At 40.7% G+C, this 23,243-nt stretch overlaps 1 protein-coding gene across 2 annotated transcripts; it reads right to left on the bottom strand.

Annotated features, from left to right (window-relative positions):
* Nucleotides 1-5,995: 5,995 nt before the first annotated feature.
* LOC145422563 (tumor necrosis factor alpha-induced protein 2-like) lies at nt 5,996-15,953 on the bottom strand. Of its 2 annotated transcripts, none has more exons than XM_080294062.1 (12): nt 15,844-15,953; nt 12,772-13,005; nt 11,869-12,514; nt 11,504-11,615; nt 9,907-10,029; nt 9,215-9,309; nt 9,007-9,099; nt 8,781-8,904; nt 8,559-8,678; nt 8,309-8,464; nt 7,341-7,462; nt 5,996-6,628 (listed from the first exon to the last, which is right to left on the bottom strand). In XM_080294062.1, exons 1-12 carry the CDS (start codon nt 15,902-15,904, stop codon nt 6,478-6,480), a joined length of 2,037 nt encoding a protein of 678 aa, XP_080150188.1. In that variant the 5' UTR covers nt 15,905-15,953; the 3' UTR covers nt 5,996-6,477. The 2 variants fall into 2 exon arrangements, with proteins under 2 accessions (XP_080150188.1, XP_080150189.1); XM_080294063.1 differs by lacking the exon at nt 15,844-15,953 and adding an exon at nt 13,229-13,370.
* Nucleotides 15,954-23,243: the final 7,290 nt, after the last annotated feature.

Genomic DNA, 23,243 nt, shown 5'->3' on the forward strand with positions numbered 1-23,243 from the left:
CATAACCTTAGAAACCTGGTTGTATTTTTGATGAAGCTTTTTCTTTGGAGGGACATTTAAATCAGATAGTAGGAACCTGCTTTTTTCACTTGAGGAACATTTCTAAACATCCATCGTGTCAACAAGTGAACTCGAGATGATAATACATGCTTTTATCTCTACAAGACTTGACTACTGTAACAGCCTGTTTACTTGTCTAAACATGAAAGGGCTAGCCCGCCTACAGGTTGTTCAAAACTGCATCGAGGCTACTGACCCGCTCGAACAAGGGTGCTCATATGACCCCTTTTTTAAAGTTGCTGCACTGGCTACCAATCAGATTCAGGTTCCATTTTAAAATTCTAGTTTTAACTTTCAGAGCATTACAGAAAGTTAATGCCCCCCACATACCTCCACTCGTAACCTGAGGTCATCAAACCAAAACCTTTTAGTGGTCCCCCACACTCATTTTAAAAACCGAGGGGAGCGATCTTTCCAAACTGTTGCACCCAGACTGTGGAATGCACTTCCCCTACTACTACGGGGCTTGGACTCAGTGGAGACCTTCAAAAAGCAGCTAAAGACATTTTTATTTCAAAAACCTTTTAATTAGACCAGGGTTTTTGTGATGTATTTTATGACTGTATTATGTTTTTACCTTGTAAAGCACTTTGTGACATATGTCTGTGACAGGTGCTATATAAATAAACTTTACTTACTTACGTACTTACTTATTTTTGGAACCATTTCTGAACTATTAATGGTTAACTTGCCTCTGTGCTACCTTGATTTTAGCTTCTAGTCTTCTCCTCCATGGAGGGCAATGCTCCTTGTGGCTGTTCATCTTGTAGCCAAGCATCTATCATGTTCACTTGTAACCTGCAGTTATCATTCTTATGATTTTTATATTTAACATATGTTGATACTTATTATAGACATTAACTGTAACTCCATTCCCTGTCTGTTGCCAGTACTATTGCTGTTTTTTCCACATACTATAAACCAGGGGTCGGCAACCCTAGGCACGCGTGCCAACTGTGGGTTAACTGATGGCATGACCATAGCTGGACTGGCCATGCTAATTAATTTTCTTTCTTTTTTTTTTGTAACGGTATAAACAATGAAAGGTGGTGGATTGGCCAGATGCTGGCCGGTGTGTAAAAATAACTTAAGTTATTTAGTGGTGGCTATGGCGGAGCTTGCACAGATTCAGTAACATTAGCAAGTGGTGGAGGCCGGCAGGTGGATCAGGGAGAGGGGAGGCAGGAGGAGCAGAGACCCGAGGCAGCCGCTGGTCCGAGTGTCAGGTGAACTGAACTTCAGGTAAGAAGTTATGACCTGCAGTCTATCTGGGCCAGATATAAACCAAGTTTAGGTTGTGCTAACTTTCTACAGTCAGTTACAATAACTCGTACAGCTACTAGCTAGCATGATGGAGTTTCTATACAGCTGGGTGGGTGCTATGATGTTACTGATAGTGAACTTTATTTTATTCATAAGGTTAGTTAGTAGAGTTGCCAACCGTCCCGTAAAAAGACGGAATCGTCCCGCATTCAGAGAAATTATTACGCGTTTTATGTTGAGCTGAGAAGGGACGCAGTTTGTCCCGGACTTCAGCTAGGATGGAAAAAGACACAAAGGTGGATTAATTCTGTCGTTACGCTGTCAGCTGCCTCTTCTTCTCCTCTCATTCTCTCCCTTCTCTCTCCTGTTGCTACTTTAATCATGAAACTGATCAATGATCAGTGTTGGGAAGGTTACTTTTAAAATGTATTCTATTACAGATTACAGAATACATGCCCCAAAATGTATTCTGTAACGTATTCCGTTACGTTACTCAATGAGAGTAACGTATTCTGAATACTTTGGATTACTTAATATATTATCATGCTTTTTACAACTACATGAATGTACTATTGCTGTGTGATTTATTACTGTTACTGAAGGTCCGCGACTCCGAACTGTAGTAAAGGGACCTCTGACTAATATGGCGCGGTCCCTGTTGGCTCGTAGCCGAAAAATAGCTTTACTTTGTTGTGTGGGTCAACTTTTCTTGTGAGAGACAGAGAGAGGCGTTGAAAGACTGCTCCAACGGAACTTATTGTTTTCAGAGGAAAACAGGAACACGGTGTACAGTCGAGTCTTAATAGCTTACTTACAACTGGGCTCGTCAGGCACTCTTCTTGGCTGAAGTGGTTATTATTATATTTACATGCTTCCAGCTCCCGTTTTTCCTCGATGACAACTCGTACCTTTCCACTCACCTTTTTCTCCCTTCTCGCGCTCACAGACCCATAACGTGTATGGCAGTCCATTCTCCCTGCAACACGGACTACACTGCCCATGATGCTACATTCTTTAGAGCTATGCTTGTAGCATTCTGCCTGTTAGCTTAGCACAACAACAACAACAACGAAAAGGCGCTCTCACACCCAGGAAACACACAGTCGCAGAGAGAGAGAGAGAGCGTGTCGCCCTGTAACCATGGCAACCGTAACGCTGCCGCCTGGAACAACAGAACGTAGCTGTCAAACAAAACCCAAACAGTCCTGACCCGCGACTATATGAAACAGGAAAGTACCGCAGTGTAATCCATTTATCTCAACAAAGTAACTGTATTCTGAATACCACCTTTTTAAACGGTAACTGTAACGGAATACAGTTACTCATAATTTGTATTTTAAATACGTAACGGCGGTACATGTATTCCGTTACTCCCCAACACTGTCAATGATCTCTTTTGTTTGTTTATCGCCCACTTTGCGCCAGAACGGGGAAGCCAGCGGATGTCGCGCTAAACAACAGCAGCACGTTTAAGCTTGATCAGATGTTGTTAGAATTTATTTAATATTAATTTCTAGTATCAGCTGATGTTTGCTGGAGCCACAGCTGTAAAGCTGCTGGTCATGATGTTGGTTTGGATATGTGGTGAGAGGGAAACATGAAGATGAAACCAGGAGATGTCCTTACTGAATCATCAGAGCTGAACAGGTGATGGAGAAACAGGTTTACCTTTTAGGTGACATGAATGAGTTGAAGGGAAGTTATGAACTGTTTCTGAGAGACAAATAACACCAGGATCTGTTTCTTTGTAGCTGATGCTGGTAACTGTGCAGGGGTGGATCTAGCAAAGTTCTGCCAAGGGGCCAGGGAAAGGGGGGCACAAAGAAATACTTCCTTATTCTCATTTAAAATGTCTGGCTGTTATTAAATAATTATCTGAAGCTTACAACCAAAGTTTTTATCTGATATAAAATGTATAGAAATCATACATATACCAACTAGACTGTACATCAATGTCACAACAGCATTTGTTTTCATTCAAAGGCTTTATGGCTTTAATACCTGGTTGGCCGTCTCTAGTCAAAATGCCCGGGCTGTTTTTTTGTCCCAGTCCAGCCCTGGGCACGACACGCAGTGAATTAATCTGAGAAGGTGCATCAAAAAATAAATGGCCGCGCCAGCGGTGCACATCACAAATCAGCTTGCATAGACACATTAGTTGTGCTGCTTCTTTATGACGGTATCTTAGCTAACAAACCCAAATACCAGATTCAACTTGTAATTGGCTAAAAATAACTTAGCCTACTGGTCAGAGGGACGTTGTTAGCTTTCCACATTCTGTTACGTTTCGGTGTTGTCAGTGTTTTGTTTTTTGCGTGACTGTCATGTATTTCCTGCTTTACTTTGAAAGTCTGTGTCATCTTAGTGTGTTCAGTTTACGCTTCCTTGTCTCGTCTGGTCTAATTTGCCCCAGCTGTGTTTCCCTCCTGTGGTCCATTCCCTGATTGCTCCTTCTATGTATTTAAGCCTTGTGTTTCAGTATGTCATGTGCGCGATCTGCCCCCGTGTTGTAAATAAAAAGTTTGTTGTAAATAGCTGTAAATGGGTTTTGTCAATACTTTCGTTTTGAGACACTTCCGTTTTGGGGATTTTGGTGGAGAGCCTTAGTGTTTTTTTTTCGTGTGTTTTTTCCTTATTTTTATTTTCCTGCGTTGCACGCCGGTTGCCTAGGCCGGGGTGTAACATATGGGGGCTCGTCCGGGATTGCCTTCGCTGGGGGGTCCGGGGACCGCCCCAGCCTTTGTCGTCTGCTGGAGGGTCCGTGGGACTGCTCCAGCCTTCATCCGCCTTCGCTGGGGGGTCCGAGGGACCGCTCCAGCCTTCGTCGTCTGCTGGAGGGTCAGTGGGACCGCTCCAGCCTTCATCAGCTTCGTCTGCCTTCGCTTCAGCCATCCGCCTTTGCTGGAGGGTCCGAGGGACCGCTCCAGCCTTCATCCGCCTCTGCTGGAGGGTCCGGGGGACCGCACCAGCCTTCGTCGTCTGCTGGAGGGTCCGTGGGACCGCTCCAGCCTCCATCAGCTTCGTCTGCCTTCATCCGCCTTCGCTGGGGGGAGGGTCCGTGGGACCGCCCCAGCCTTTGTCGTCGCTGGAGGGTCCGTGGGACCGCTCCAGCCTTCATCCGCCTTCGCTGGAGGGTCCGAGGGACCGCTCCAGCCTTCGTCGTCTGCTGGAGGGTCAGTGGGACCGCTCCAGCCTTCATCAGCTTCGTCTGCCTTCGCTTCAGCCGTCCGTCTCCGCTGGAGGGTCCGAGGGACCGCTCCAGCCTTCATCCGCCTTCGCTGGAGGGTCCGGGGGACCGCTTCAGCCATTGTCATCTGCTGGAGGGTCCGTGAGACCGCTCCAGCCTTCATCGGCTTTGTCTGTCTGGATCAAACTTTTCACTTGGGGTTACATGTTTGATTTTTGGGTGGGGGGAAATGTTACGTTTCGGTGTTGTCAGTGTTTTGTTTTTTGCGTGACTGTCATGTATTTCCTGCTTTACTTTGAAAGTCTGTGTCATCTTAGTGTGTTCAGTTTACGTTTCCTTGTCTCGTCAGGTCTAATTTGCCCCAGCTGTGTTTCCCTCCTGTGGTCCATTCCCTGATTGCTCCTTCTATGTATTTAAACCTTGTGTTTCAGTATGTCATGTGCGTGATCTGCCCCCGTGTTGTAAATAAAAAGTTTGTTGTAAATAGCTGTAAATGGGTTTTGTCAATACTTTCGTTTTGAGACACTTCCGTTTTGGGGATTTTGGTGGAGAGCCTTAGTGGTTTTTTTTCGTGTGTTTTTTCCTTATTTTTATTTTCCTGCGTTGCACGCCGGTTGCCTAGGCCGGGGTGTAACAATTCTGACACTTCAAAAGCTTCAGCACAGCATCAGCACCACGGAGATACACAGATACATCCGTAGACTCGAGACGCAATGCATTTTTGGGACTTTCAGGTGTATGGACCAATGTTTTATTTTCTGATCAAACCACAAATCTTTAATGAGCAGCTGGATTTGTCTCGCTTTAACTGGCTGAGTTAATGCCAGTTAATGCAACATCGAAGCAGCTGGAATCCATAGCTGTGCGTGTTCATGGAGCTTGCATTTTCACCTGCTGGACATCACTATCTGACAAGTTTAACTGTCTTCAGAACATTGCAGAGGCCTATTGACAGTATGGCTCTACATGTCTGTGTGAGCAGATTTTCTCTCACATGAGTCCTCAGGTAGCCGTCTGAATGCTGGACACTCGGAGACCTGTGTCTCTGAGTGGGAGACCAAAGATCACATTAACATGTGTATCTCTGTATTAACAGACATGCCATATTGGCTTAGTTTATTTTTCTTATCATTGTTGTGAGGAGACCATAAATAGCATTTGTATTTTCCGTTGTACAGTTCATTTGCTGTTATGGATAAAAAGTGTCTTTTTTTGTTTCAAAGTAGCTGATAACTATTCGCTGATAGCTGCCAACATCTGCAAACAAATATAACTCTATAAAATGGTTCTATATATTGTGTAACTGTTCATATAGAGCATTATTAAATTTATTGCTAATGCAATCATATGGCACACTGACTTCTGAGGAAATTTTAAATGGCAATCGCCATCAGAAAGGTTACCTACCCCTGCTATAAACCCTACAGTCAGTTTACATGTGGATCATCTACTAAACACAGAGTAAATCGTAAAAACAAATTGAGCTGGTTTTTGCACATTTATTAAAAAACTGAACTTACGTCTTTTTATGTACATGAGACATTTATAATTCTCTGTAATACTATTTATGGCATGAAAATATTAGACTTTAACACCATTGTAGTTTTTAAACAAAACAACATATAATAGAATGACACTGACCTGTCTGTAAGTGTGTAAAAACACACACTTGCATACTTATTTACAAAAATACATTTTACATGAAATGCACAAAAATTACCAGCATGAATGTGACATCTAGCTTATGTATACAGTAACATACAGTGACTACAGCAAGCATTCACCATCACAGAGTCTGCGTATAATAGCGATTTCAGTCTAAGTAGCATCTGAACCAATGTTTTTCCCTGGCATTCACTCTGCATGTCTTTACAGAGATAGACTGTAACACAATATAATACACAATAATATTGCTGCTCTGCAACCAAACTCTCAGTCAGTGATACTCTAAGAAGCAAATGTGCGGCTCATCTGACTTCAACTTTGGAGAAAAACTTCCGGGTTCCAGGATCAGCACGGCTCTCCTTCAGTGTGTCTGACAGAGTGGTTTTGACGATTTTCCTGTCGGCTTTGGAGATGTTTGTCTTGAGTTTGAGCAGAGCCGAAACATGTTTTTCACTGTTGGTGACAGAAAGAAGAAAGAGTTTAAAAAGAGATTATTTTCTCTATGTAAAGTCAGAGACTGTGAAAAAAGGATTGTCATGTGAAAGCTGCCACATTTGACATAGAAAAGAAAAAATATAAAGAAATTTGAGCATTTTTTTAGCTAAATATAATCTGCAATCTTTTCACTTTCAACATACGAATAACAGAAAAAGTTATAACTTCACTGATCCCGTCTAAACTTGTGTTTCATTGACATGTTATATCTTTTTGTGTAGCCAGTTTTCTGCTCCTGACACACATCCTTCCTGCAAACACTAACAGCTGTCATTAACACTTTACTACACCTCTTTAAACTGCTGAGAAGAGGGGAGGTGGAAAATGTCTCAGCCCACCTCTGTTGGAAATGTGACAATAGGTGGAGCTACTTTTAGCTCATGTTAGTTCCCGTGAATGTAGCTCATCCTGCTCACAAGATCTGAAACCAATTAAGATGTTTCGCTCAGTCTGCTTCCTGTTTTCCCTCAGCTCTCTCTGAAAAGTACGATTGTTTATCCTGACCTAATGTCTCACAAACCTCTTATCATGATATAGTTCTGTCCTTATTGTTTATGTTACAGTTGATACAACAGGTCCCAAAAAACGAGAGCACATTACATTTGTGTGAGTTATACTCTGTATGTTTCTGTATTAAAGTAAATAATTTCTGAGTCAATTCAAAAGTTACCTGAGGTCGGGATAAGCAGATCCCACTGAAACAATTTGCATCTGTATGGCAGGAATATCTTGGAGTTTTAGCACTTCTGCAATCTTGGTCAGGATTTCCTTTAACCAGTCTTGTTTGGATCCCTGTGAAGACAAATCAGTGACGTCAGTTTAGTCTGCAAGTTTCCCCAAACTGTAATCAGCATAGCTGCTGTTTTTGGAAATAATGATGCTTTTTCTTCTGGAGTAATTGCACTGGAACTTCCAGCTAGTGTGTTAAATGTGAAAATGAAATTATCTGAAGTGCCTCAATGCTGTGCTTTATATTAACTAAAGTGTCATATAATCATATAGTGTAGTAATGAATGGACGTGGCCCAGATATTAAAGGCCTTAGACTGCATGTCTTTTAGTGATAGAAATGTAAGAGACTCCTGCCCACGCTTGTCTGCAGAAGTTGATAACAGGGAACATCTGCCAGTGGAAATTTACTAGAAGGGACTATGGAAAAGTCGCAGCCTCGCCAGAGCTGAGAAAAGATGTCTTGCAGCTAACAAACAATAACCTATAGGTATGCTATGCAATGTGACTACTGAATGCTTGTGTAATACTGTTGTTTAGACTAGAGCGGGACACCCTGTGATAAAACTGGTAAGTGCACATCATTATTTCAAGATTCGCGGCAGAGTGTCATGCAGGACGCATCTCCTTTCCAGAAGTAATAAAAGTGTTAAAATGGTCTACTGAGCAGTGTGTTGTCTTCCATCAGATGCTTATGATGAATCAAAAAACTTGGTGAAGTGTTGATATTTAACACTGGTAAATATATGTGAATTTTAAATTCTTTCAGTTACACAGATGTTGTTGATGTTAGCTGAATTTGTGACTAAGGTTGTTTCACCCTGTCAAACAATGTTTTGCTGATCGGTGTTTGTGCTTGATTGATTTTATTCATGTCTCAGCTAAAGTGTGCAGTGAAGGTGAGTCTCACCATTCTGGCAAACAGCTCGTGCAGTCTCTCTGCATTTTCTTTCACAGTCTCGTAAGCCTTCAGCTGACGATCCTTGTCCTTCAGTTTGACCTCTCCTTTCAGGAGCCTCCGGACATATTCTACTGTCATTTCCTGCTGAAGCTGACCAATCAGCTCCTGAATGTAAGTAACAAGATCATATGTTAGTCCATTGATTTAAAAGTTGGTAATAATGGCTTCATAGCAAAGTTTCACGCTGTCATGTTTCTACCTGATGACAGGATTGAGTCGAACCCTGAAGTTCTTGAAGCTGGTCTTCAGTGCTGTTCAGCAGCTTCTCAAACGTGTTCTTCTTCAGCCAGTCACTGGTTCCCACCTTCTGGTAGTGTGGCTGTGTGAGGAACAAATAACACATTGTTTTAAAATCTTTGATTAAAACATGTTAGGATTTAATCCTGAGGATTATTGATATCTGCAGTTGTAAATAACTTACTTTGAGGATCTTGTGCACAGGCGTTAATAAATAAGTGTGGGCAGACTGTTTCATCTCAGTCAGGACCTGCAAACAGTTTTCCCGCACATCCTCTGGGAACAGATTGTGCTCCACAAGGAAGTCCCTTTAGACAGACCACACAGGACACATTAGCTCACAGTGATGTATTCTCCTTTTATGATGAAGTTAAAATCTGAATTTCCATCTAACTGGATCAGAAACATACCTGAACTTTTCGACACAGCTGAGGTTTGCCTTTATGAAAGCTTTGCTGTGCGGTTTGTTCTGCTTAATGACGTCTTCATGAAATTTTTGATACCTGCAGAAGATTAAAAACAGTTTTCACTTCTATTATCTTGTTATTACCAAACATTAAACTAAAATGTATTTTCAAATGACAATATTTAAAAGACAGCCTTGTGAAGCCTTGTTACCTCTGCATGAAGTCTGTCAGGTTGGATGTTATTTCCTGGGCCTTGTGTCGGTCTCTTACAGTTATATGTGCTGATGTCACGATGCCGTTGATCAACTGAAGACAAATGTATTGACAAATCAGTGTCAGTTTTAAGTACTCAAAGCACTTTACACAGCAATGCACTTCCATCATTTTCAGATCCAGTTAAACACCAGGAACCAAACCCAGTGCTTTACAATGTTAGTGACAAACCCAAGTGATTAAACTACAGAACCATGGGAGGGTTCGAAACTGTGACTCTGATCTGACAGTAAACGAGTTTCTATAAATGACCCAAACAAAAATGACGGTCCTTTGTTTGTTTGTTAATCTTTTTCTCAAAGTTTCTAGAAGTCTTTTTCAGTTTGGTTAATATGTGCAGCAGGCTGGAAAATATTTGTCTGCACATTTTGTTCTCCTATGATCAAAACAATGTTACGTCATTACTTCACCACAATAATTTTATTGCACAGTTCAGACATAGCAATGTATACAAAGCCTCTAATCATGGTCAGTAATGGTCAACAATTAGAAATCAACGAACCCATGATAAGGACCCTTAAAGCAGGCCAACACAAGTGACGCCTTTCACTTTATATTAATACATTTTTATAAAAGCATCAATTTCAGCCTCTTTTATATCAAGTTGTAGCAACTCTACGGCAACTGTACCTGGATGACATCATAGGCCACAGGACTGGAGTAGCAACCATCATATCTTGTCGGCTCCTTTCCTTGATCCCACTCTTTCTTTGCTTCATCCAATACTCGGCCGATATAAATCATCAGGTCGCTCTAAACACACAACAACACACAGCTGCCAGTTTTAAACCGCTTTCATGTGTAAAGATTTAATTACTGACAGTAATAATTACATCTACAATATTATGTTCAAAAAAATTAAACCAACAACTCTTTGATGCTTGTCTTGCACATCTCACTTTAAGCCCTGCAAAGACCATATTGATTAACTGGATGCATATGGGCTCAAAATGTGGTCATAAATATTTTGTACTTGTAAAAAAGATTTGTATGTGTAAAAAAGATTTGTGTGTGCGTAAAAAAGATTTGTATGTGTAAAAAGAATTTGTGTGTGCGTAAAAAAGATTTGTGTATGCGTAAAAAAGATTTGTGTGTGGACTTAGAAAAAAAACCCCTGCAAGTTACAAGTACGGATTTTTGACCCTATTTTTCTACCCTTCATCTGATTGGTCAATGTCATGTCAATCACAAATGTAACAATCCAATGAGAGAACAGATGGGTTTGGCTGTCAGAGGGGCGCTTTTTTGAACTGCAGGTCCTTGAAGGGTGATACCGTTTGAAGCTGGAGGATCGCTATATAAATATCCGATAGCAGCTAGGTCCCCTAACTTTCAGCAGCTGTTGAAAGGATAAAGTTGTGCTATATCAGTGGTTAGAAATAACATTATTACTTTAGGATTAGTTTAACACAAAGTCAGGGCTGACCCAGGACCATTGCTGTGAGTCACAGTGCGCAGCATAAAAGTCCATTCACATCGGATGCAGGATACGCTGCTAATGCTAACTGCTAACTAAAAGCAAAGGATCCAGAATTTGTTTCGCTGGCTGCTGGGCTCTGTGGGTTTTTGCAGCAGCTCTACCTGTACTAGATGCACCTGCTCCTTGTCTTTTCTATCTCTGACTTTATGTCCTCTACAAGAGTCTGTTTTTTTTTGCTAGTTCTTCAAATGTTCAATAAAAACATGTATGCTAATTCATAATGAAGAAAGCTTTGTAATGAAGACTGTCATTTCCAAAACACTGCCCGCCCCCACCCCGCGGTCCGCAGCGCTGTTGAAAAGGCTGTGGAAGTCCCTGTGTTAAACACGTAGACCTGTGACATAAAAATCACCAAACTCGGACGACCACAGACTGTTTTCCTTCGTGGTGATGAAGGAAAACGCTGGGTTGGCATGTAAAAGGGCATTTATTCCCTTCAAAGACCTGCAGTTCAAAAAAGCGCCCCTCGACAGCCAAACCCATCTGTTCTCTGATTGGATTGTTACATTTGTGATTGACATGACATTGACCAATCAGATGAAGGGAAGAAAAATAGGGTCAAAAATCCGTACTTGTAACTTGCAGGGTTTTTTTTTCTAAGTCCACACACAAATCTTTTTTACGCGCACACAAATCTTTTTTACACATACAAATCTTTTTTACACATACAAATCTTTTTTACAAGTACAAAATATTTATGACCACATTTTGAGCCCATAGATGCACGCCTCAGATACACTGTGTTACCTGTTGTTTGCTGAGGTACTGCTCCTCCAGAGGTTTCAGTAACTCGTCAGGAAGCAGGTTTCCCAGCGCTTCAGTATTGATATTACTGGCCAGCTCAGGTTTTTCAAGGATTCTGGTACACAGAGCAGATAACACACGAGTTTCTATAAACAACCCAAGTTGTGTTTAGTCTACAAAAATGGCATTTTATTTAGCACATTAAGAAAACAAGAAATTAGCCGTTACATTTGTATTATTATTCACTATCTGTAATTGTTCAGGTATTTATTCTTCTAAAAACAATGAAGGACCTCACACTGACAGACATCCTCATGTTTAGTCACAGAAAGATGCTGCTTCAAACAATAATTGAACTGGTGGCTTACCCTGGATAAAACTCCTTCACCCATCGCAGGAGGAAGCTGCAGTCCTTGTCATCCAGAACAAAGTCTGCAATCTTTTTGAGTCTTGCGCTGAAAGTTTGATGGTACTGTCTTGCATAAAAGTTACAGATCTCCATCTCTGGTGGGTAGCAGTTGTTCACAACCTCCACCACCCACTCCATGTCCTCCTTCAGCTGCTTGCCCATGGACTGGATGTCTGCCTGGATCGAGGACTGGTTCACCTGATCACCAATGAGGCTCGATGGGTTCTCCAAACGACTATACACTAATTCATGAAGCATTTTGTCATGGTGCTCCTTCCACTTCTTGGGCCTCCAGGCTGGTGGCGTCCGGCATATTTGTCCCCACAGCTGGTCCTGCTCTTCCTCAAGGTTGATGGCTTTCACTGCTGAAATCAAAGCAGACACCTCTTCCTCAGTGCTGAGAGAAAGACTCTGCTGCACGGTCTGCTCTAAACGCTTTTCAAGGGCTTCATAGTCTGCAGCAAGCTTTTTTACTGCTTCCTCGTGAGCTTTGAGTGCATCAGCCTTTGTTTTCTCTCCAAACAGATGTTTCTCCCTGTCTATCAACAGTTGAGTGGCTTCAAACAGGTATTGTCCTTCAAGGCATTCCTCAAAAGTAGGAGTCACTGGTGGAGAAAAACAAAGATAAATAATCTTTAAACAGTTCATATTTCTCCTAAAATAAGGTATTTAACATTTCTGGAAGAAATGGAGAACCTTATTTCTGTAATAGAGGTGTTTTTTACACATCAGCACTATTTCGTGGAACAACCGTAACATCAATTTCCTTTCTTTTTTTAATATGTCACACAAAACACAATTTAGTTGAGATACAGAGGGTTAACAGGAAATAGCTAATAACAGCTGGATGTATGTCACCTACCAACTGGCCGCTCTTCTTCAGTAGGTGATTGGTGTCCATCAGTAGTGGAAGGACCGTTGTCACTGGGTTGACCTGTGGGGCTTCGCCAGAACTTTTTAAACCATTTTCCTCCAGCTCTTAAAGTTTGTTCAGGGGAACTGTTGGACGTGCCTGTTGTGGATGAACCCGACTGTGTCCGCATTCTTCTCCAGGTTGTAAAACGTGACCAACAGGCCAAGAAAGGTGCTGAGGAATCTGCAATTTAAAAAAAAACCTGCTTTAATATACATTTTTTTAATATGATTGGCATAAACTAAACATTTTAGCCTTGTTTATAGCATGACCGTGAAATTAAAAATAGATTAAATCCATTCTAATTACAACAATATGCCAAAGTAAGTCTGTAAAAAGTATTTTTGTTGCCAAACAAACTATCCACATTATATATATCAAAAAAATTCATTAAGATTCTACTCACATAAGCTTCACAGTCACTGCTTTGAAAGTAACTGCAGCTGCTGTGAGCTTTTATGCCTAACGAGACAAGCTCCTCCCGCTCAGACGATGTAGGGAAATTTCAGAGAGACCCACAGAGCCACACATGCAATCCCTCCCCTTCCAAAGCGCACACACACACACACACACACACACACACACACACACACACACACACACACACACACACACACACACAAGCGCGCGCACACACACACACACACACGTGTGTGCGCGCACACACACACACAGAAAGCTGTGCTGTTTTTAGCACTAGCACAGAAGCATTTGTCTTATGTGGCTTCTGGACCAACTTCTCTTAACAGGTACTTTGTCGACTGTTAGGAAATGTTGTACAGTCTTTCATACTTTCTTTATGACTTTCATGATCCTGTACTTTTATTTTTATGCCATTAGCAAGTCAATTGCACAACAACACTAAAAGCTCACTAGAATGTTATGTTTTTAGCCATTTAGTGTTTATTTTGTAACCAACTAAAATTGATGGCCAGAAAAAGTGTAAAAAGGTGATGATCCTTATTAAACATTGACCAGCCTTAAGTACACCGTCAGTGTTTTTTTGTCTGCTTTTTAAAGAAAAGATATTATAATCAGTATGACTCACTTATTTGTTAGACTCCTAAATAAGCTAAAGGTGGAAGTTTGTGATTTTGTGAAAGTAAAAAAACAGAACCATGACAACTAATAATGCCAAACCTCAACCCAGACCACCACACTCAACCAGATTTTTTTGCAGGTCAGAAAGTCTCGGTGCGTAGTATGCTTTGGATGGCACTGACAAATAAAGACTTTTGCTTTTGTTTGGTGACTCAGTGAAACATCGAGCTGACTGTTATGACAGACAAACATAAAAGCAAATGAAATAAAATGTTTGAAAACAAATCTGAACAAGTACTAAAATGATTTTTCTTTCTGCCAAATGATGTATCCTTGCAATTTTCTGTTGTTACAGCAGCATTCAGGACCAGAATAACACACTAATGCAGTCACAAAAGTAAATGATGCTTTAACTTGGTTTGGGTATCAGTTAATTATTAAAGGTTCATTTGTACATGTGAACAGACTCTTTAGATCTGTTATTTTGTTTTAATACAGAAAAAGTCCAGTATGACTTACTTACTTATTTTGGTTTCATATTGTTCTTTCTGGTGTTTACATTGCATCTTTTAAACGACTGACATCCACTTTGACCTTTCTGCTGCTGTGTGGATACACACTGCAGGTATATCTTTTACTAAGTCAAACAAACATTTATCCAGGCCTGAGTTACAGAGGGCTGCAGTCTACACAGAGACACCCAGATCTCTCTCTCCCTAGCTCTTCCAGTATAGGGCACTGAGCTGTTCCTGGGTCATCCAGGAGAATCTCTCCAGTGTAGGGGTGTGCCTGAGAGCCTTATCCCAGCTGGATATGCTTGAAAGCTCTCACCTAGGAGGCTCCCTAGTCACATATCCACACCAGTGGCTGCTTTCCATGTGGAGGAGCAGCAGTTCTGAGATTCTCACCCCATCTCTAAGTGAAAGTCCCCCTACCCTCTTAGAAAGGTTATTTCCAGCATTTGTATCCACAGTCTCATGTTTTTGGTCACTACCAAGAGCTCTTGGCCATTAATGAGAGTAGGAACATAGACCAGCTAAATGTCACCATTTAATTTAAGACAAATAGCATCAAACACCATTTCTACAATTTGTATGAGTCCTACAGTCCTTTCAAAAGGACACAGTGGCCTCTATGTTGATGCCACATTAGTGGCGGTTGGGCAAACAGAGTACACAGACTTTCTGTTCAAATTAAAAGGAACAACAGCTTGGTCAGGCAGAAAGGATTTTACTCAACATTGTGGAAGAGGTGCCAGGAGATGAGTTGGAGCAAGGCAGGATCAGACAGGAAGGTGAAAGCTGAGAGGAAGAGATAAAAGCTTTGAGGATGCCCAACAGGGAGAATGTGTTTGTAGCCACCACCTATAATAATATGTATTGTTTAATGCAGCGCCCTGAAGGCTTTAAGTATTATGATGTCTAGATGGAGATATGACAACAACACATACACGCACAAACCCCTGCGTAGGCTCCTCTAAACCCTTTAGCTCTTTGCTCTGTTGCGCTATATAAACACCAGTCCATTTAAGATGCCTTTCTTTCTTTATCCTGATCTGGGAGATGTAATTATTGGACTAACAAAAAGAGAATGACAAGCACACACTCGTACACTTTGGGAGGAAATCCACGCAGGTGCAGGAAGAACATGCAAACGCTCCACATGAAGGCCCCGCTTGTTGCTGTAGAGCGCTAACCACTAAAGTGAGGCACAAAAGGTCAAAACCAGTTTTGTTTTCTTGCTCTGGTGTTTTTTCAGATCTAAGGCAATTGTTCTTCCCCTTCAAGACCCTCTATGATTTCATACAAAATTGCAACAGCAATTGAGAAACATTCAAAGTGTCTCTTTTGCAATTTAAATGACTTCAACTGATTTTTATAGTAACATTTTTGTCAGTTAAAAGTGTCAGCCACATTCGACCTGTGTGGTTTTTACTGCCTACAACTTAAATCTGCTGCTGTGATACAGTAACAGTCTTACCGTTCACTCTGTAGGATCTGCAGGATCTGCGGGGGAAGCAGCGGGGAAATGTCGAACACATTTTTCCTTAATGCAGCAACTAACAGTCGAGTCTCAGCAGCAGATCAACTCAACTGAGTCGAGGACGAGATGCAAATAAGTACGCAAATACCATTTGATGTGAGGATGTTGGCAAAGTCACACAGTGAGAAACACTTCTCCGTTTACTGTTTTTGCACCTATATGGGCTTCCTCTGAGTTTGCACCTATGATATGAGAGTGAAACTGTAAAACCTCATAGTGGGTGAGATGTGTTTAAGAGGCAAAATCTCACATTCACTCAGGAGCTTAATAACTTAATTCCACATATATATATTTTGCACACATAATACTTGCTTTTGTACAACTACTGTTCATAAAACATCTAGGCAAAAGGAGGAACATAAAGAATATTTTCACTTCCTTAAGAAAAACAGAAGTGTCAGGCCTGAACAGATTTAACACTATTTTCTACTATTTGCCACAAAAATGTGAGGTATCCTCCAAACAGCGCTTAGCTTACATGCATGTGACCTAAACGTACTGGTATTGTTAACAAAAGAAGTAAGTAGCAATACATTTATTTCAGGGCTATGAAAGACATTTAAGCTCTGTTAAAAACTGCAACTAAATCACTGATTGTAATGTCTGAGTACTCTGAGGCCCAGGAACAAAACCAAAACTCCAAATGGGCACCCTGGACTGCTTTGAAAAATGTGAAGGAAGTCATACATTTAAGTATATCTTTACAGGTTTTTCAGCTTGTCTTAATCATAAAAAGAAGGAAAAGTTGTATGGCCCTATGGCCATTCATACATAAAATAAAGAGAGGATGAATAGTTGCTACTACCAATAGTACCTACAAGAAACTGTTTGCCATTTTTCTTTTCTTTTCACAGGTTTCTGTGATTCTTTCATTTGAAAGTTTAGAAAACACTCATAGCTGGATGTAAAGTTTAGATTCCCTTAAAACCCAAAATCTTAACTGATTATTATATTTCAGTTCTAGTTTTTTGTTTTTGGGGGAGTCACATAGAGGAATTGTATCTTTTTACACAAAACATGTTGATGTTGATATCTCTCTGTGTCTCACGCACATATAGACTGTACTACCCCTTATCAGTAAGCTTCCTATTTCAAACTCTACTTGAGCTTTTAAAAAGATTACACACCTAATTTGTGTTTCTCTGGTTTCAAAAACAGGCTTTCAACCTATTTGGGGATAATAAATTAGAAATTTATCCTACCGTTTAACTCTGAGTTCGAACTGACAGTGGAAAGTGGAGTTTGACAAACGTGATGGAAATATAAATGTTTAAATTGCCAACAAAGTTAGGCCACTGGAGAAAATGAAATTTTGAAGAAATCTGCTGGTCTTTTGATCTGAGATTGTTTCCTGAAATAAAATATAGAGAATCCATTTCAGACTTTAACCAAACCAAATGTAAAATAAAGAAATTGTTGCTCTAGTATATTCATGTTTCAAGTATTACCCCCCCCCCCCCCCTTTTTTTTTTAAATATAATTGTAGGGGCCTTTAACTTGAATACATGAAGATCATAAATTGGGATGCTGTAAAACAAGCTTTTTGTCTCTCCTGTTTCCAGAAGAGGAGGCGTTTTCATGTTTTTTGCTCATAATATCTTAATTTTAAATTCTTTCCCACAATGTCACAAGACATTGGTGCAACTTGACATGTAACCACAGGGTTAATACAAAATAGTCTTTGCAAAACATATGAGGCTAAATGAAAAAGTGAAAGTATCAGAACTGTTGCCTTCTAAGTTCTGTGATGGAGGAAAGCAGCTGGTGAAACAGGAACTGGCAGACACCGCAATTACCAAAGCCAGAGCGAGTGGAACTATGGTTCTGCTATAAGACAAGGGAGACTTTACAGGAAATAGCCCCGTTATTATTCATCTGCTGCTGCATTTTCCAGATGTCTGCAGTTATTAATGCTGGGATGTTGCGAGAGGAGGTCAAAGGTGTTCTTGTCCAAGCATAACCAGGAAAAACACAGAAACCATGATACGCATACCCATAATTTCCACTCATTTTGCATTCTGAAGAAGAAAACACAATCTGAGAACATATTTACACTTTTTTTAATGTAGCACAAAAGCCTTGACTTCATATCAAAAACTAAGGTTTGCTCTTTATGTGTTATCTTATGGATGCAAAAGGTCTCAAAGGAAATAAAGAACTTGACAATGAAGGTCAACAGAAGTAATTGCTTATTTAAAAATATGCATTTTTACGCAGTCATTTGGCCTGCAAGTCAACATATGAATCCTGCAGAGTTACCTGTTTTTCTGCACTCATACTTTATAAAATATATTCACCTCAGACAATCTATTGTATTTATAATGGGCCAGCAATGATATTCATTTCTTTTCTGTCCTTATTAAACAAAGCAACCACTGAACTATCACACTGCTTTTGTTGAGACTAAAGGTCTGCTACTTGGTCTTCCCCTGACTCTGTTATTCATAATCTGTGTGGTGATGTTTACATGTTAGCCTGTAATGGCCTTTTGTTGCCACACATAGTGTCATGTGTGTTCAGCCAGCTCAATATTTCCAGTAATATTGTGAAATATTAAAGCGCTCGCTTCCTAAATGTGCCACAAGCAGATGATTAAAGCCTGAACAGAGTGGACATTATCTTTAAGGATTCCTTTGATATTACAGCTGCTACTCTTTTAAACTCACTTAAGATTGTGCTTCGTCTGAAACACTCTGTGGGCTAATCACGAAATATGAACTCTTTGAAATAATTTTACTTTATGCAAATAAACTATCCCTATGAGAAATTCTATTTTAGGATCTCTAACCCACCCTTACATTTTTACAACTTAGCAGTTGTACTGATAAGTCTATTAACTTACACAGTTTTTAGACTTTCACCACCTTTGCTCGCTGGCTTATAATGATCTGCAGTACCATGATATTGACCAAAATCCACACACTATCCATCCATTCTCTTCCACTTATCAAAGGAGCTTGCAAAGAAAAGCGTCTGGACTTCTTTAAGTTACTTGAAGACGTTTCACCTCTCATCCGAGAAGCTTCTTCAGTTCTAAGGTCAAATGGTGGAGAGTCCCAGATATAAACCTAGTGGGAGTAACCCCCCACAGAGGGACAAAAGGACCCCCTGATCATCCTCTAATCGCCTGAGCCAAGGTGTGAAACTGGGTGTGGGTCCCAATCAGCCAGAGTTTCGGGTGTGTTCATTGTGAAACCTGGCCCCACCTTATCATGCGAATTCCTGAGGTCAGATGGCCCAGGATGTGAGTGGGCGTTAAGGCGTCTGGGAAGGGATCTCAAAACTGGATTATAGATGGCAGAGAGTTGGTGTCGTAAACCACCGCCTCTGTTCAAAGATGGTCGCTCACAGTGAACATAGATGGCTTCTTTCACTCCTCTTTCAAACCATCTGTCCTCTCTGTCCAAAATGTGAACATTGGCATCCTCGAAAGTTGTGATAGAAGCTGTGATAAAAGCTGTGATAAAATGTTCACATTTTGGACAGAGAGGACAGATGGTTTGAAAGAGGAGTGAAAGAAGCCATCTGTATGTTCACTGTGAGCGACCATCTTTGAACAGAGGCGGGGGTTTACGACACCAACTCTCTGCCATCTATAATCCAGTTTTGAGATCCCTTCCCAGACGCCTTAACGCCCACTCACATCCTGGGCCATCTGACCTCAGGAATTCGCATGATAAGGTGGGGCCAGGTTTCACAATGAACACACCCGAAACTCTGGCTGATTGGGACCCACACCCAGTTTCACACCTTGGCTCAGGCGATTAGAGGATGATCAGGGGGTCCTTTTGTCCCTCTGTGGGGGGTTACTCCCACTAGGTTTATATCTGGGACTCTCCACCATTTGACCTTAGAACTGAAGAAGCTTCTCGGATGAGAGGTGAAACGTCTTCAAGTAACTTAAAGAAGTCCAGACGCTTTTCTTTGCAAGCTCCTTTGACTACGATGACCTGGATGACTGAGAACCTTCACAGACATCTTCCACTTATCCTTATCTGAGGGAGCATGTCCCAGCTATGGATATGCATATGGTGAGAGGCAAGGTAAAACCTTAACAGATCACCACTTCGTCTTTCGAAGAGCTAACACACAAAAGTTAATCACCAACTAACTAACCATGCTAAATGCATGTGTTTGTATTGCGAGGGGAAGTTGCAGTACTCAGAATGTGCAAACTCCACACAAAAAGGCCCTTCCTGCTTCCTGCTGTCAGGTAACCATTAACCACCATGCCATTGTGCTACAGTCAAAAAAAAGAAGCATGATTTTATTTACTTTATATGCACAGTCTGTGTAAAAAATGTAATATCTGTTGTTCAAAAGAGCAAACCCAGTCAACATGAAAACTCCAAGTAAATCTGCTATCACTGTAAACACCAAACTACTTATCAGGCTGAACCTGTACAACAGAGTGACCACGGATACTCCAAATTTCTCTCGGGTTTTCTTTCCGTTCAAAACTAACACAATGCCACAAACTGTCATTTATTGGAAATCATCATATCCGTTTTCTTGTGAAGCAGACTTGACCTTGGAACAATCATATGAGTGTTTAAAAATAGTTCTGCATGCGCTTAGCCAAGACTTCATTTTTAGAAAGTGCAAAAATATAGGAGCTCTAACACAACCTTGAGCAGCACCAGTACTCATTGCTTTCAGCTGGGTCACAGTGTTATTGACTTTAAATAAGAATGATACAGTTTAATGATTAGGAGGGTACATCCAATTATTTTAGCTTGTGGAAAAAAGAAAAGAGTAGATAGCATTAAATGCAGCGCTAAAATCTATAAAAAGCAGCTGAACATAAGCTGTGATCTTCAAGATGTTTTAAAACAAAGTGCATAATGCTATGTTTTGTGTGCTATGTGTATGTGCATAATGCTATGTGTGCTTCTCTCAGGACTTCAGACATTCTGTAAGCCTGTTTTAGTGATGCTTGAGTCACATTTAAAGGATGACAGGGCTCTTGACATTGTGGAGAAAACACTGGCACAAAAATACCCCTGACTGTTATGGTCTTTTTATATGTGAGCAGCAGCTAGCAATGGTTTGTGGTTAGTGATCAGAGGTATATCTAGAAGACTGGCATGGACAGCAAAGAAAGAAACTATGAAAGGAGACCAAGAGGCAGGAATACAATCACCAACTGCAACAGAAACAGAGCAGCCTCTAACAGGGGCAGGAGGGCGAGGAGGGGGTGTTGTTCTGTTTTGTCAAATAGCTAGATGATGAGTTAAAGACTTGCTTAACCTCTGTGGGGATTATTGTTTTATAAATCAAATGTTGTTTTTGTGCCATTGCCACGTTCAAATTATTTTAAAGCCATTGCTTTGGATTATGGTTGAATATCCTTTGATGAGGAACACATAACTAAGTGATGTGGCATAGTGGTGATGTAAAGGAAACATACTTGAATGGGTTCTTTATTAGGAAGATACACTGTGGTTTGCTAGCTGATGCACACTTGTCAATGGTCAACATGACTGGCAAGGGACTCATAACAGCATGTAAATTACCAATTACATTTTCCATCCACCTGTTAGTGCTGTCTTTGTGTCGCGGTCTTGCAATGGTCAGTAGTTTTGATAGGTTGGACTATCAACATCCAGTCTCCACCAGATTGTTATCTGTAATAATCAGGTTTCGTCATGGCTCTAGTTCACAAAGCGCTAACGTTCCCGTTCTCTTGGTTTCCAGTCTTTACTACATGACTTCTGAGTGCACACCCCTTTAATACCCACTGACCTGTGAAGTTGATCTATTTCATCTGGAAGATTCTGGCCAAATACTTACCAGTCATTTGAATCACCTTACCACAGAAACCAGACATATCATCATATCATCATCAGCTTTTTAGCACCGTTAGGCAATCTTTGACATATAACTTGGCCTGGACTAATTCTCCTCTCTCCCAAAGTTGCCCTCTCGGACTGTCTGACCAGTTTTTTCAAGCCTTCTCAGTTTCTCAATTCCAGAAATAAAAACTTTGAACTATAAACTGTTAAGTCTTGGGTCCTGCTGAGGAGTCTTCAAGCCAGTGCTGTTGTAACACTGTATGAAAGCCTTTATTAAGCCAGTTCACTGCTTCACAATGCCACTCTGACAGCGGAACAATGATCTGAATGCGTGTATTTTATAGTTGGTGAAATGAGTGTGTGTTAGTGCTAATATGGTACAATATGGCTAAGAGCCTACATTAGAGCAAATAAGAGCGTAAAACCTACATTGATAGAATGACAGAGGAAGCAGATGCCACAAAGCAGGCAGTGCTTTTCAAAGTAGGGTGTTAATAGCACCTATCTTTGAACTTAGGGCCTGTTTATGCTAATCAAACTATTCTAATTTTTCTAAAATTACAAAAAACCTCCAGCAATTTCACTTCTAAAATTCAGATTTCTCAGATTTGGAAATTGCAGGTTTCTAACATTTATGTGACCTAAATTTGTAGGATACATTCCATAGCTGTTTGATTAATGTGCAGCTTATCAAACAGGTTTAGGGCGGTTGTGCAGAATGTAGTTGACTCATATGATGTAGAAATTTTGTTAACGTTTGTGCTACATTTGCATTTAAACAGGAAATACTTTGTATCAATAGGTAACTTCACATCTGAGCAGACAAGTATCACATGTGGAGTTCCCCAAGGTTCCATCTTGGGACCCCTTCTGTTTAACATCTACATGCTCCCACTGGCACAGATTATGAACAACAACAAAATAAACTATCACAGCTATGCAGATGACACACAAATATATATCACAATGTCACCAGGAGACCGAGGCCCTGTACAGGCTCTTGGTAAATGCATTGAGGAAATCAATGACTGGTTGTGCCACAATTTTCTCCAGCTAAACAAAAACAAAACTGAGGTAATAGTCTTTGGCGCCAAAGAAAAACGATTACAGGTCACCAGAGAACTTCAATCTATACATCTAAAAACCACAAACCAGGCGAGAAATTTGGGTGTAGTGATGGATGCAGACCTAAACTTAGAAAAACACATTAAGACAATAACAAAGTCAGCTTACTATCACCTCAAGAATATATCAAGGATAAAAGATCTGATGTCTCAACAGGACCTGGAAAAACTAGTCCATGCATTCATCTTTAGTAGGCTTGATTACTGTAACAGCATCTTTACAGGTCTACCTAAAAAATCAGTCAGACAACTACAGCTCATTCAGAACTCTGCTGCTCGAGTCCTCACTAAGACCAAAAAAGTGGACCACATCAGTCCAGCTCTGAGGTCTTTACACTGGCTGCCTGTCCGTCAGAGGATAGACTTTAAAGTTCTGATGCTGGCCTATAAAGCTCTGAATGGTTTAGGACCAAAATAC

Source organism: Astatotilapia calliptera, chromosome 19, assembly GCF_964374335.1.
Source record: "Astatotilapia calliptera chromosome 19, fAstCal68.1, whole genome shotgun sequence".
Lineage (NCBI taxonomy): Eukaryota > Metazoa > Chordata > Actinopteri > Cichliformes > Cichlidae > Astatotilapia > Astatotilapia calliptera.